This window comes from Pelophylax lessonae, assembly GCF_965119305.1.
Source record: "Pelophylax lessonae genome assembly, chromosome: 11".
In the NCBI taxonomy this organism is placed as follows: Eukaryota; Metazoa; Chordata; class Amphibia; order Anura; family Ranidae; genus Pelophylax; species Pelophylax lessonae.
In genome coordinates, this window is record NC_138778.1 from 219,499,452 (window position 1) to 219,513,781 (window position 14,330).

Below are 14,330 nucleotides of genomic sequence, written 5' to 3' on the forward strand. Positions count from 1 at the left end.
GTCAATAAAATTATCCATACGGAGAGCATTAGATCTTGTCCTTGTCTTCCTGCATTTTCACAGGGATTGATCTGGAGCATACAGTGGTTTGGAGATCCGTATCATCTCGACTGTCAATTGCAGATCACTAAAAGGATTTTATCCTGAGAAGGGGACAGTCAGTTGTGACCCACTGGTAAAACATGGGTCAGAACTTGAGGTGAGCGGCCATCCATCCATTGGTGAAGGAGCGCACGGACACGGGATTTATTGACAGAGCACTGGCACTTTTTGTATTTGCACGACTATAGCATATTTGCACACGTCCTTTTTGCACAGTTCCTGGTAAAATACTTTTATTGTATTTCTCACACTTTTACATAATTTGTATGATATCACTCTTTTGAGATACATCACCATTTTTAAATATACACTTTTTTATTTGCACATTTAGGCGACATGTACACGGGATGTTTTAAAAAGTCCTTTGAACGCTGGAATTTTACAGCTATGTAAAGGACGTTTAAAAGGTCTGTTGTGTCGCATTTGCAGCCGCGTTTAGAGGTCAAAAAATCATTCCCCTTTAAAATGGAAAAACGCAAGCGCTAAACGCGGGTGATCGCGTTCGGTCGCGTTTTGCGTTTGAAACGACGGTAAACACACGTTCTGAACATCCTGAACGCAAATAATTGCTTTCCAAAAAACGACACTGAACTCAACTGCCTCTAAATGACTGTAAATGACCCAGTGTACATGGACATATAAGATAACATAGAGGAGGGTTCAGGGGCTGCTGAAAAAAACACCCAACTGCTCCAAAATGTCCGTTTACTAGCAGTGTACATGAGGCCTAAGGGGCACAGCACTATTTTGATATTATATTTTATTCAGAATTAGCTTCACATTGTTTTGGAGGCAGGGCCGATCCTAGGGTCACAGGCGCCTGGGTGCAGAAATTTTTCTGGCGCCCCCACGTGGGCGTAGTCATCTTACTAACTCCTCCCCTTTACAAATGTTTCTATGGCAATGGCTCAAACACAGAGATGCTCCCCTAAGACGTCTTCCTTACCGCGGGACACTCCCGCGATCTCTTAACAATAAACAAATTACAGTAAGAGAAGCAGAGTACTCTAATGGGAACTGGAGGGGGGTCTATCTAATGGACACAGAGAGGGCATCTGTTAGAGAGTCTGTTAGACAGAGCCCCCAAACAGGAGATGGTCAGAGACTGCAGACTTGATACAAGAGATCAATGCAGACTGATCAGTGCCCACCAAATGCAGCCTCATCAGTGCCCACCAAATGCAGCCTACCAGTGCCCACCAAATGCAGCCTACCAGTGCCAACCAAATGCAGTCTACCAGTGCCCACCAAATGCAGCCTACCAGTGCCAACCAAATGCAGTCTACCAGTGCCCACCAAATGCAGCCTACCAGTGCCCACCAAATGCAGCCTACCAGTGCCCACCAAATGCAGCCTTATCAGTGCCCACCAAATGGCCATGGTACAGGGGGAGATGGTTAGAGGCTGTGGACATGGTACAGGGGTGAGATGGTTAGAGGCTGTGGACATGGTACAGGGGGAGATGGTTAGAGGCTGTGGACATGGTACAGGGGGGAGATTGTTAGAGGCTGTGGACATGGTACAGGGGGAGATGGTTAGAGGCTGTGGACATGGTACAGGGGGGAGATTGTTAGAGGCTGTGGACATGGTACAGGGGGGAGATGGTTAGAGGCTGCAGACATGGTACAGGGGGGGGGGGGGGATGTCTGAGGCTGCGGACATGGTACAGGGGGGGGGGGGAGATGTCTGAGGCTGAGGACATGGTACAGTGGGGGAGATGTCTGAGGCTGCGGGCATGGTACAGGGGGGAGATGTCTGAGGCTGCAGACATGGTACAGGGGTGAGATGTCTGAGGCTGCAGGCATGGTACAGTGGGGGAGATGTCTGAGGCTGCAGGCATGGTACAGTGGGGGAGATGTCTGAGGCTGCGGACATGGTACAGGGGGGAGATGTCTGAGGCTGCGGGCAAGGTACAGCGGGAGATGGTTAGAGGCTGTGGACATGGTACAGGGGGAGATGGTTAGAGGCTGTGGACATGGTACAGGGGGGAGATTGTTAGAGGCTGTGGACATGGTACAGGGGGAGATGGTTAGAGGCTGCGGACATGGTACAGGGGGGGAGATGTCTGAGGCTGCGGACATGGTACAGGGGGGGGGGGGGAGATGTCTGAGGCTGCGGACATGGTACAGTGGGGGAGATGTCTGAGGCTGCGGGCATGGTACAGGGGGGGAGATGTCTGAGGCTGCAGACATGGTACAGGGGGGGAGATGTCTGAGGCTGCGGACATGGTACAGGGGGGGAGATGTCTGAGGCTGCGGACATGGTACAGGGGGGAGATGTCTGAGGCTGCGGGCATGGTACAGGGGGGAGATGTCTGAGGCTGTGGACATGGAACAGGGGGGAGATATCTGAGGCTGCGGACATGGTACAGGGGGGGGGGGAGATGTCTGAGGCTGCGGACATGGTACAGTGGGGGAGATGTCTGAGGCTGCGGGCATGGTACAGTGGGGGAGATGTCTGAGGCTGCGGACATGGTACAGGGGGGAGATGTCTGAGGCTGCAGACATGGTACAGGGGGAGATGTCTGAGGCTGCGGACATGGTACAGGGGGGAGATATCTGAGGCTGCGGACATGGTACAGGGGGGAGATATCTGAGGCTGCGGGCATTTTACAGGGGGGAGATGTCTGAGGCTGCGGGCATGGTACAGGGGGGAGATGTCTGAGGCTGTGGACATGGAACAGGGGGGAGATATTTGAGGCTGCGGACATGGTACAGGGGGGGGGGGGGAGATGTCTAAGGGTTGCGGACAAGGTAAAGTGGGGGGAGATGTCGGAGGCTGCGGGCATGGTACAGGGGGGAGATGTCTGAGGCTGCGGGCATGGTACAGGGGGGGAGATGTCTGAGGCTGCAGACATGGTACTGGGGGGAGATGTTTGAGGCTGCAGACATGGTACAGGGGGGAGATGTCTGAGGCTGCGGACATGGTACAGGGGGGAGTTGTCTGAGGCTGTGGACATGGAACAGGGGGGAGATGTCTGAGGCTGCGGACATGGTACAGGGGGAGACGTCTGAGGATGCGGGCATGGTACAGGGGGAGATGTCTGAGACTGCAGGCATGGTACAGGGGGAGACGTCTGAGGCTGCAGGCATGGTACAGGGGGAGACGTCTGAGGCTGCGGACATGGTACAGGGGGAGACATCTGAGGCTGCGGACATGGTACAGGGGGAGACGTCTGAGGCTGCGGACATGGTACAGGGGGAGACGTCTGAGGCTGCGGGCATGGTACAGGGGGAGACGTCTGAGGCTGCGGGCATGGTACAGGGGGAGACGTCTGAGGCTGCGGGCATGGTACAGGGGGAGACGTCTGAGGCTGCGGACATGGTACAGGGGGAGACGTCTGAGGCTGCGGGCATGCTACAGGGGGAGGTGGTCAGAAGCTGTGGAGGGGTCTTACCTGGCCGTGATGAGAGGCACGCGCCACTGCTGGGCCACTGCAGTTTACTTTAGATTTAAAAATGGCGCCCCGCCGGCACCATTACATCACTGCTGACAGAGAGGACAGGAGGCGGGACTGCTGATTACTTAGCTGAGAGGAGACAGGACGGAGAGGAGGCGGGGCGGAGGCGGGACGAAGTTCTTAGCTGGGAGGAGGCGGGATGCAGAGAAGACATCCTCGGGTCTGAGAGAAGGCAGGGCGGAGGCGGGACGAAGTTCTTAGCTGGGAGGAGGTGGGATGCAGAGAAGACATCCTCGGGTCTGAGAGGAGGCGGGGCGGAGGCGGGATGAAGTGCTTAGCTGGGAGGAGGCAGGATGGAGAGAAGACATCCTCGGTCTGAGAGGAGGCGGGGCGGAGGCGGGACGAACTGCTTAGCTGGGAGGAGGCGGGACGGAGGTCGAGCATAATTGTAATAATGCAGAGCTTGCTGATTACATTTTTTCTCTACCTCCGTCCCGTCTCCTCCCAGCTAAGCAATCCGTCCCGCCTCCTCTCAGACCCGAGAATGTCTTCTCTCCATCCCGCCTCCTCCCAGCTAAGCAACCAGTCCTGCTGCCTCCTCTCTGTCAGCTGTGTATTAACTTTTAGAACACCGGCACTGTCACTGGAGCTTCGGCGCCCCTCCTCCGCCTCAGCTCGTGGCGCCTGGGTGCGATGCACCCCGTGCACCCGCCTCGGACCGGCCCTGTTTGGAGGTATTGCAGGTATGTGATTTCCCACTGGGAACCCAACAAGTAAACCAGAAAGATGTCATTAGTAGTCACTTCCAGTTCATGTGTACAGTACATATTCTGGGAGTGTCTGGTGCAGACATCCCATCTGGTGTGCAGGGTGGAGCAGCAGGAAGGTGAGCGGGGTCTGGACTGGAGCTGAGCCACTAGCAGACAGCAAACGTGGTGTGCAACATGGGACCGCTATAGCGGAAAATGAGTGGGGACCGGAGAGAGAGAGGACTAAGCAGCAGAGGATTAGCAAAGCAGCTGGGGGACTGGAACAGGAGAAACTAGCAGATGTCACATGTGGTGAGCAGCATGGGAGCAATATAGCAGGAGGTGAGCGGTAATGATCAGAAAACCAGAGAATCAGCAGAGCTGGGGGTTACTACTGAGAGGAGGATCAGCAGAGCTGGGGGTTACTACTGAGCGGAGCATCAGCAGAGCTGGGGGTTACTACTGAGCGGGGGGGGGGGATCAGCAGAGCTGGGGGTTACTACTGAAGGGAGGATCAGCAGAGCTGGGGGTTACTACTGAGCGGAGGATCAGCAGAGCTGGGGGTTACTACTGAGCGGGGGAATCAGCAGAGCTGGGGGTTACTACTGAGCAGAGGATCAGCAGATCTGGGGATTACTATTGAGCGGGGGGATCAGCAGAGCTGGGGGTTACTCCTGAGCGTGGGGATCAGCAGAGCTCGGGGTTACCACTAAGCGGAGGATCAGCAGAGCTGCGGATTACTATTGAGCGGAGGATCAGCAGAGCTGGGGGTTACTACTGAGTGGGGGGATCAGCAGAGCTGGGGGTTACTACTAAGCAGAGGATCAGCAAGGCTAGGGGATTACTATTGAGCGGAGGATCAGCAGAGCTGGGGGTTACTTTTGAGCAGAGGATCAGCAAAGCTAGGGGATTACTATTGAGCGGAGGATCAGCAGGGCTGGGGGTTACTTTTGAGCAGAGGATCAGCAGAGCTGGGGATTACTAATGAGTGGGGAATCACCAAAGCAGGGGATTCTAGTGAATGGGGCATCAGCAGAGCTGGGGGGTTACTACTGAGTGGGGAATCAGCAAAGCTGGGGATACTAGTGAGTGGGGCATCAGCAGAGTTGGGGATTACTATTGAGTGGAGGATCAGCAGAGCTGGAGGTTACTACTGAGTGGGGAATCAGCAAAGCTGGGGATACTAGTGAGTGGAGCATCAGCAGAGCTGGGGGTATTACTGAGCAGGGGATCTGCTGAACCATGGTACTTATAAGCTGAGGATCTGCTGAACAAGGGTACAAAAATGATGATCTGCTAAACAGGGGTACTATTGAGTTGGTGATCTGTTGAGTGGGGGTACTACTGAGCCCCTTTAAAACAAATATAAACTCAAAACACACAGGGCATTTGCTAAGCCTAATTAAAGCTTCAAAAAACATTAAAAACACATAAAAAAAAAGCATGGTGAAGCGGTAGATGCTTTAATGTGTTAAAGTCGAAGCAAGTATGATTGAGCCTTAACCTCTTGCCGACCGCCCCACATACATATGTGGGGCGGTGGCTCCTCTGCACAGAATCACGTGCCTGCACCTCGGAGCCTGGGGCACACACGCGTGCCACCGGCAACTTCCTCCCACTGTGATTGGACACAGCAGGAGCCAATCAGCGGACCCACCGATTATTTGAGGCTAGGCAGAACAGCGATCTGCCTATATAAACAAGGCAGATCCCCATTCTGTGACAAGGGAAGGCAGTGATCTTGTGTTTCTGCCAAGCAGAAAACACGGATCTCTGCCTTCCCACAGTACAAGCAACTCCCCCACACAGTTAGCAAGCACTCCCTTGGGACACATATAACCCTTTGATCGCCCCTGATGATAACCACTTCCCTGCCAGTGTCATTAGTACAGTGACAGTGCATTTTTTTTTTAGCACCGATCACTGTATTACTGTCACTGAATCAAAAAAAAGAAGTGTCAAAAGTGTTAGTTAGTGTCCGATTAATTCGCCACAATATGGCAGTCCCATTATAAGTCGCTGATCACCGCCATTACTAGTAAAAAAAAAAAATAATAATAAATAATAATAAATAAATAAATAAAAAAAATGTATAAATAATACATAAATAAATAAAAAATAAATAAATAAATAAATAATAATAAATAAATGAATGAAGAAATAATAATAATAATAATAATAATAATAATAATAATAATAATAATAATAATAATAAATAAATAATAAATAAATGCATAAATAATAAATAATAAATAAATAAATAAAAATTCCATAAAAATATCCAATACTTTGTAGACGTGATAACTTTTGCGCAAGCCAATTAATATACGCTTATTAGGATTTTTTTATTTACCAAAAATATGTAGCAGAATACAAATTGGCCTAAATTGATGAAGAAATTTGATTTATTACATTTTTTATTGGAAATATTTTATAGCAGAATGTAAAAAATATATATATATATATGTATTTTTTTTTTTTTTTTTCAAAATTGTCGGTCTATTTTTGTTTTTAGCGCAAAAAATAAAAACCTCAGAGGTGATCAAATACCAAAAAAAGAAAGCTTTATTTGTGGGGAAAAAAGGGACATAATTTTTTTTTTGGAGTACAGTGTTGCATGACCGCGCAATTGTCAGTTAAAGTAACGCAGTGCCGTATCACATAAAATAGCCTGGTCATGAAGGGGAGGTCGTGGTCAAATCTATTTGATCCAAAATCCAACAAAATTTGGACTACTTTAAAAATGACATTCGAATATTCTGAGATTTTCCATATAAATTTTTGTTCAAAATTCTACAAGTGTATCCCCAGTTTAAGTATCACAAAAAGGACAGAGACCCTCATAATGACGTCAGTTACCTTCTGAGATTAGTCAGATGTTCATCCGACAATCCGCCATCACGCTCTCTAATAATTAACAGTTTCTCTTTCAGCTGCCTGGGATCCAAGTGGAAGCTCTTCAGAACTATACCTGGAGAATGGAATATTGTCATAAGGTCAGCAAGATAAAAAAAAAACATATTTTCTGGCAGATAAAAATTGTACAATGGATAACAATTAGGGTTTCACTGATACCAGTTTTTTAAGACCGAGTACGAGTGTTAATACTTTTCCACAATTACTCGCCGATACCAATAGCCGATACCTATTTGTATTTTTTTTATGTTATTTTATTTATTTATTTTTTTTTTAATTACATTTTTTTTTTTTTTTAATACTGTACTTTTAACTTTTTTTTATTGATCAATGTTATTGCTGTTAAAAGAGATGAACAACATCCCTCGTAATAGCATGGGCCACGACAGGTCCTCTTTACGGAGAGATCTGGGGCATATTAGACCCCAGATCTCTTCTCTGGCCTCCAATGCAGCCGAAGAGACACAGATTGATCTGAGTGTCCACTACACTGAACGCTACACTAACCTACCTGATTCCTATACCTACCTTCCTGATCCCTACACTAACATACCTGAGCACTAAACTAACCTACCGAATTCCTACACTGACGTACCTGATCCCTACACTAAACTATCTGACCACTACATTAACCTACCTGATTCCTGCACTGACCTACCTGACCAATACACTAACCTACCTTATTACTACAGTAACCTACCTGATTCCTACACTAACCTACTCGATTCCTACACTGACCCACCTTACCACTACACTAACCTACCTGACCACTACACTAACCTACCAAATTCCTACACTAACGTACCTGATCCCTACACTAAACTATCTGACCACTACACTAACCTACCCAATTCCTACACTTACCTTCCTGATCCATTCACTAACATACCTTACCACTACACTAACCCACCTGATTCCTACACTAACCTGCCTGACCACTACACTAACCTACCCAATTCCTATACTGACCTACCTGATCCCTACACTAAACTATCTGACCACTACACTAACCTACTTGATTCCTACACTGACCTGCCTGATCCCTACACTAACCTACCTGACCACTACACTAACCTACTTGATTCCTACACTGACCTACCTGATCCCTACACTAACCTACCTGACCACTACATTAACCTACCTGATTCCTATACTGACCTACCTGATCCCTACACTAAACTATCTGACCACTACACTAACCTACTTGATTCCTACACTGACCTACCTGATCCCTACACTAACCTACCTGACCACTACATTAACCTACCTGATTCCTACACTGACCCACCTTACCACTACACTAACATACCTTATTCCTACACTAACTTACCAGATTCCTACACTAACCTACCCGATTCCTAGACTGACCCACCTTACCACTACACTAGCATACCTTATTCCTACACTGACCCACCTTACCACTACACTAACCCACCTTATTCCTACACTAACCTACCTGACCACTACACTAACCTACCTGATTCCTACACTGACCTACCTGACCAATAAAATAACTTACCTGATCCCTACACTAACCTACCTGACCACTACATTAACCTACCTGATTCCTACACTGACCCACCTTACCACTACACTAACCCACCTTATTCCTACACTAACCTACCTGACCACTACACTAACCTACCTGATTCCTACACTGACCTACCTGACCAATAAAATAACCTACCTGATACCTACACTAACCTACCTGATTCCTATTCTGACCTACCTGACCACTACACTAACCTACCTGATTCCTATGAAAAGAAGAGCAACTCCGCTCAGGCCGGTCAATGTCCACAATCCAAGGCAGGTGCTGAACCTCGGATCGCCACTGCAGAGAACATACTGCTACTACGGGTAGTGAACGAGGACAAAGCATTCATGTGAAACGCGTCTACTATATCCTACCCTGCTGTACCTTGTACAACATATGTGAATAAAGAACCTTTTCTTCATCGAATCCTTTGGTGGTGTGCGACCAATTGCTTCATATATACTACCTGATTCCTACACTGACCTACCTGACCACTACACTAACCTAACTGATTCCTACACTACACTGACCTGCCTGACCAATACACCAACCTACCTGATTGCTACACTGACCTACCTGACCACTACACTAACCTACCTGATTCCTACACTGACCTACCTAATCACCACACTAACCTAAGTGATTCCTACACTACACTGACCTGCCTGACCAATACACTAACCTACCTGATTCCTACACTAACTTACCTGACCACCACACTAACCTATCTGATTCCTACACTGACCTACCTGACCACTACACTAATCTACCTGACCACTACACTGACCTACCTAATTCCTATACTGACCTACATGATTCCTACTTCCTGCACCCCCCCCCCTCCCCCTCCACATGTACATTTTAAATCGGTGGATTTTGCTTACCTCTCCATGGCCTCCATGATCCTCCATCTGATCAGGGCTCTCTTCAGCAGCAGGTACTGTTCTGGAGTCACGCCCCCCAGCCGCTCCTTGGTATCCCCTGGCCCACCAAGAGCACCACCAACAGCTGCCATACGCTCTGCACCGAGCACTGCCCCTCTCCTGTTCTCACATGCACCAAGGGGATCCTCCGGGACAGGCTGGACGACAGGAGTCCCTGGGCAGGTGGAGAGTGCTGTGAAGCAATGCCCAGGATATGCCTCATCGGAAGGGGTAGGGACCAGGGGAGGCACTTGGCTGCAACACACAGCACACTTGGGATGGCACTGTTGGCAAACTTGGCACGGCACAGTAATAAAATTGCACCCCCACGCTATGCCACTGCCTGCAGGCCCCACTTCACGGCCAGGCTCTCGGACCACGGCTGAACTGACCGACTGGTCAGTCCACCCCTGCTACTAGGAGAACACTGGAGGGAAAGAAAGGAGGCAGGGAAGGCACCAGGCAAAGCTGGTGGTAGGGAAATTAGGAGGCGGGGAATGGAAATCCCACTGACAGCATAAACGTCATCGGTTGTTAAGGACACAGCAGCCCAACTCCTTAACAACCGATTTATAATAATCTGATTTTTTTGTATACATTTCAGCTGTCAGCGAGGGAATCCCACTGACAGATGAAAGAACCAAACCTGAAGGTATCGGTTTCTAGTATGGGTGCAGTTGCACGAGTGTCAATACTCATGTAAATGCTTAGTATTGGCCCGATACCAGTATCGGTATCGGTGCAACCCTAATAAGAATGTTAAATAATAAAATAGTTCCCTCGATTTAAGAATTTATGGCCAATGTTAAAAAAAGGACAAAAACTACTTTGAAAGAAATAATAGCGAAAAGGTTTTTTTAGAAGACTGGAAGGTGCACATGTTGGATTGAGAGGTCAACTGCCTCACAAGACATGTGAAGGAAGCCTTCCAAGACTAACTGGAATAATCTTTTCAAAATGAGGTGAGAGCCTTCAACACTATATTTCACCCAAAACTTTAATACCTCTAAACCAAAGATTTTACCAAAATTCACACTTTATGCTATATATTGAACACTTAAAGTGTCAAAACGGGCTTAAAAGTCCCCAAAATGGATGCAACAAGATGTAAAGTGCGAAAAGGTCAAGGAAAAAGGTGTTGAAGGGCCACTTCCTGTTCTGATGAAGTTACATTGATGACATAACTTCCGGTTTCAGGAAATGGCAGTTTCCCAGCCAACATCTTGGCTTTTTAAAGAGATTGTAAAGTAAAGAAAAAATGTATTAAAAAAATAACAAACATCTTGATACTTACCTGCTCTGTCAAAGGAACTGCACAGAGCATCCCCGATTCTTCTCTTCAAAAACTCCCGGCCGGCGCTCCAGGCTCCTTCCCTCTGTCCAATGCCCCCACAGGAAGCCGTTTCCCATGGGGGTACTTGTGCATGCCCACACCCAAGACCCGCTGGTGCATCCGCTGACACAGACAGCAGGACTCTTCCCGCACCCCGGACCCACGTCATTGGCTTTGATTGACAGCAAGGCGAGCCTGTGGCTCCCGGTGCCCCTCCAAAGCTAGTGAGACAGGGGAGAGAAGAACTGCAGAGTCATGCACAGTGTGGGATCGAATAAGCGCTCAGGTAAGTATAAGGGGGTAAGGGGCCAAATTTGATGCCTAAACATTTTTTACCTTAATCAACGCAAGAAGTGCATTAAGGTAAGAAATATTTAGGCTTTAGAACCACTTTAAGGCTGAAATCAACTCATATTTCATCATCTGGCCTAAAAAGGACAATTTTCAGTAATTTTTGGTGGTGTGCCCCTTTAAAGTTTCACGCCTTTGACTAACTGCCTTAAATACATTTTAATATACAACAACAGAAAAACAAATTGGAGCCCAAACACCAGCCAGAGGGAAGCACTTACTAAAATTATGAGCAATTTTCTTATCTAGAAGAATATTCTGATTCTTTGTGATGTCTGATTCCGGGGCGGACGACACGTCACTGGTGTGGAACTGGTGCAGGATTCTCTGGTCATCGATGTTCTTTTGAATTAGGTTCTGGGCCCACATAGATTTACTGATCTTTGGAGACAAAATATAAAAAATATATTAATACATTTATGAATGGCAGGTATAGACTACATATTGACAGCGAATCAGGTAACATATTTCAGACCTCTAAAAGATATAGGTAACTATTCTAGCTTTTGGTCAGTTTCTCATTGCCTAACTACATGGTTACATAATTGGAGAACTTTCCAGGACAAGCTTCTAGTACCTAGGTGCCCAACCTGCAATCCCAGGGCCAAATCTGACTCTTTTGGTACTTGCGTGGCTCTTAAACCTCAGAAGACTATAGTGGGAGTGGGAGCATTGATTTGCAAAGGGTAATAGCAGTGCTCTCTACTAGCCTCATGACCGCTGTCTTTCATTGTCTTCTGCAGCATATGCCAAGTCTTCAACCAAATCTGTAACATTTCCTCATTTTCCAACAAAATCTGTATCATGTCCCCATTCTTCAACCAAATATGCAGCATATCTCCAGTCTCCAACAAAATTTGCATCATGTCCCCAGCCTCCAACCAAACCTGTATGATGTCCTAATTCTCCACCCACATCTGCAGCATATCTCCAGGCTCCACCCAAATTTGTACAATGTCCCCAGTCTTCAACCAAATCTGCAGTATAGCTCCAGTCTTCACTCAAATCTGCAGCATAGCTCCAGTCTCCAACCTAATCTGCAGCACCTTCCCCAGTCTCCAGCCAAATGTGCAACATAGCTCCAGTTTCCAACTAAATCTGTACAATCTCCCCAGTTTTCAACCAAATCTGCAGTATAATAGATCCAGTCTTCACCCAATCTTCAGCATAGCTCCAGTCTCCGACCTTATCTACAGCACCTTCCCCAGTCTCCACCCAAATCTGCAGCATAGCTTCAGTCTCCAACTTAATCTGCAGCACGTTCGCAGTCTCCAACCTAGTCAGTAGCATGTCTCCAGTCTCCAAACAATTCTGCACCATGTAACCAGTCTCCAACTAAATCTGAAGCATACCTCCAGTCTCCAACCAAATCTGTATCATGTCCCAATTCTTCAACCAAATATGCAGCATATTTCCAGTCTCCAACAAAATGTGCATCATATCTCAAGCCTCCAACAAAATCTGTACTATGTCCCAATTCTCCACCCACATCTGCAGCATATCTCCAGGCTCCAACCAAATTTGTACAATGTCCCCAGTCGTCAACCAAATCTGCAGTATAGCTCCAGTCTTCACCCAAATCTGCAGCATAGCTCCAGTCTCCAACCTAATCTGCAGCACCTTCCCCAGTCTCCAGCCAAATCTGCAGCATAGCTCCAGTGTCCAACTAAATCTGTACAATGTCCCCAGTTTTCAACCAAATCTGTAGTATAGATCCAGTCTTCACCCAAATCATCAGCATAGCTTCAGTCTCCAACCTAATCTGCAGCACGTTCGCAGTCTCCAACCAAATCGGTAGCATGTCTCCAGTCTCCAAACAATTCTGCACCATGTCACCAGTCTCCAACTAAATCTGAAGCATACCTCCAGTCTCCAAACAAATCTGCAACATATCTCCATTCTCCAAGTAAATCTGCAGCACAACCCTAGTCTCTGACCAACACTGTTGTAAGAGGGGATGGGTGCGCTGATAGTGTGTTGAAGCTGCTCCCGGTATTCAGTGCTTTTGAATATAGATAAATGTATATGTGGTGTGGGGTGCGCTAAACAACAAATAAATAATGAATATATAACATATATCTATGTGTGAACCAAATCAACAAAAGTAAATATATATAACATATATCAATCTGTGAAGCCAATTGATAATGCAAATCAATTGGTGCATAAACATAAAAGTTCATAAGTGTCCATAAATATTGTGCAGGTGAGTAGAATTGTATTCTATCCAAATAATACGTGTATCCACCACCGAGTGAAATTCATCCTTACCAAACAGAAATAAATAAGGTGCAACTATATTTTCTTGTGCTGAAAAAATATCCAATCTCCTTGTGAACAAACACCACGTGTAAATCACCAAGAATTAGCCTCTTACCAGATGGTAATAGGTATGCACTTGTTCAGTGAAACCACCGCCTTGCTTCCTCTTTAAAATCCTGAAGTGGGATGTAGAACCGCTCTACCTTTCTTTCTCCACTAGATGGCAACGAGTACCAGCAAGAAACACAGCCTCATCCTTCTTTACAAGCTCACAAAACCATCGTGTATTAAAGGAAAAAAGAGGACTAATAGTGTATTACCCTTGAGATTTATTCGAAAACAGTTGATAATGCACTTACAATTAGATGTCTTGTATTCAGCATAAACATAGGCATACGAATTCCTGCAAAGGCTTGCGGCCGGCTGCAGCACGGACCGCAAGTTGTGTGTGACGTGTGCGCCTCCTAATCTGACCGGTTTCTTCCCATAGGACTTCTACTGAGACTCCTGTCTCAGTAGAAGTCCTATGGGAAGAAACCGGTCAGATTAGGAGGCGCACACGTCACACACAACTTGCGGTCCGTGCTGCAGCCGGCCGCAAGCCTTTGCAGGAATTCGTATGCCTATGTTTATGCTGAATACAAGACATCTAATTGTAAGTGCATTATCAACTGTTTTCGAATAAATCTCAAGGGTAATACACTATTAGTCCTCTTTTTTCCTTTAATACACGGTGGTTTTGTGAGCTTGTAAAGAA

At 47.0% G+C, this 14,330-nt stretch overlaps 1 protein-coding gene across 1 annotated transcript in view; it reads right to left on the reverse strand.

The window, feature by feature from the left end:
- LOC309566842 (uncharacterized protein) overlaps positions 1-14,330 on the reverse strand; it is a 210,968-nt gene that overhangs the window by 89,664 nt on the left and 106,974 nt on the right. The window contains exons 8-9 of the mRNA XM_082272164.1: positions 11,533-11,692; positions 7,111-7,222 (exon numbers count right to left, since the gene is read on the reverse strand). Of these exons, the coding sequence (XP_082128290.1) occupies positions 7,111-7,222; positions 11,533-11,692 (272 nt within the window). The remainder of the gene's footprint in view (positions 1-7,110; positions 7,223-11,532; positions 11,693-14,330) is intronic.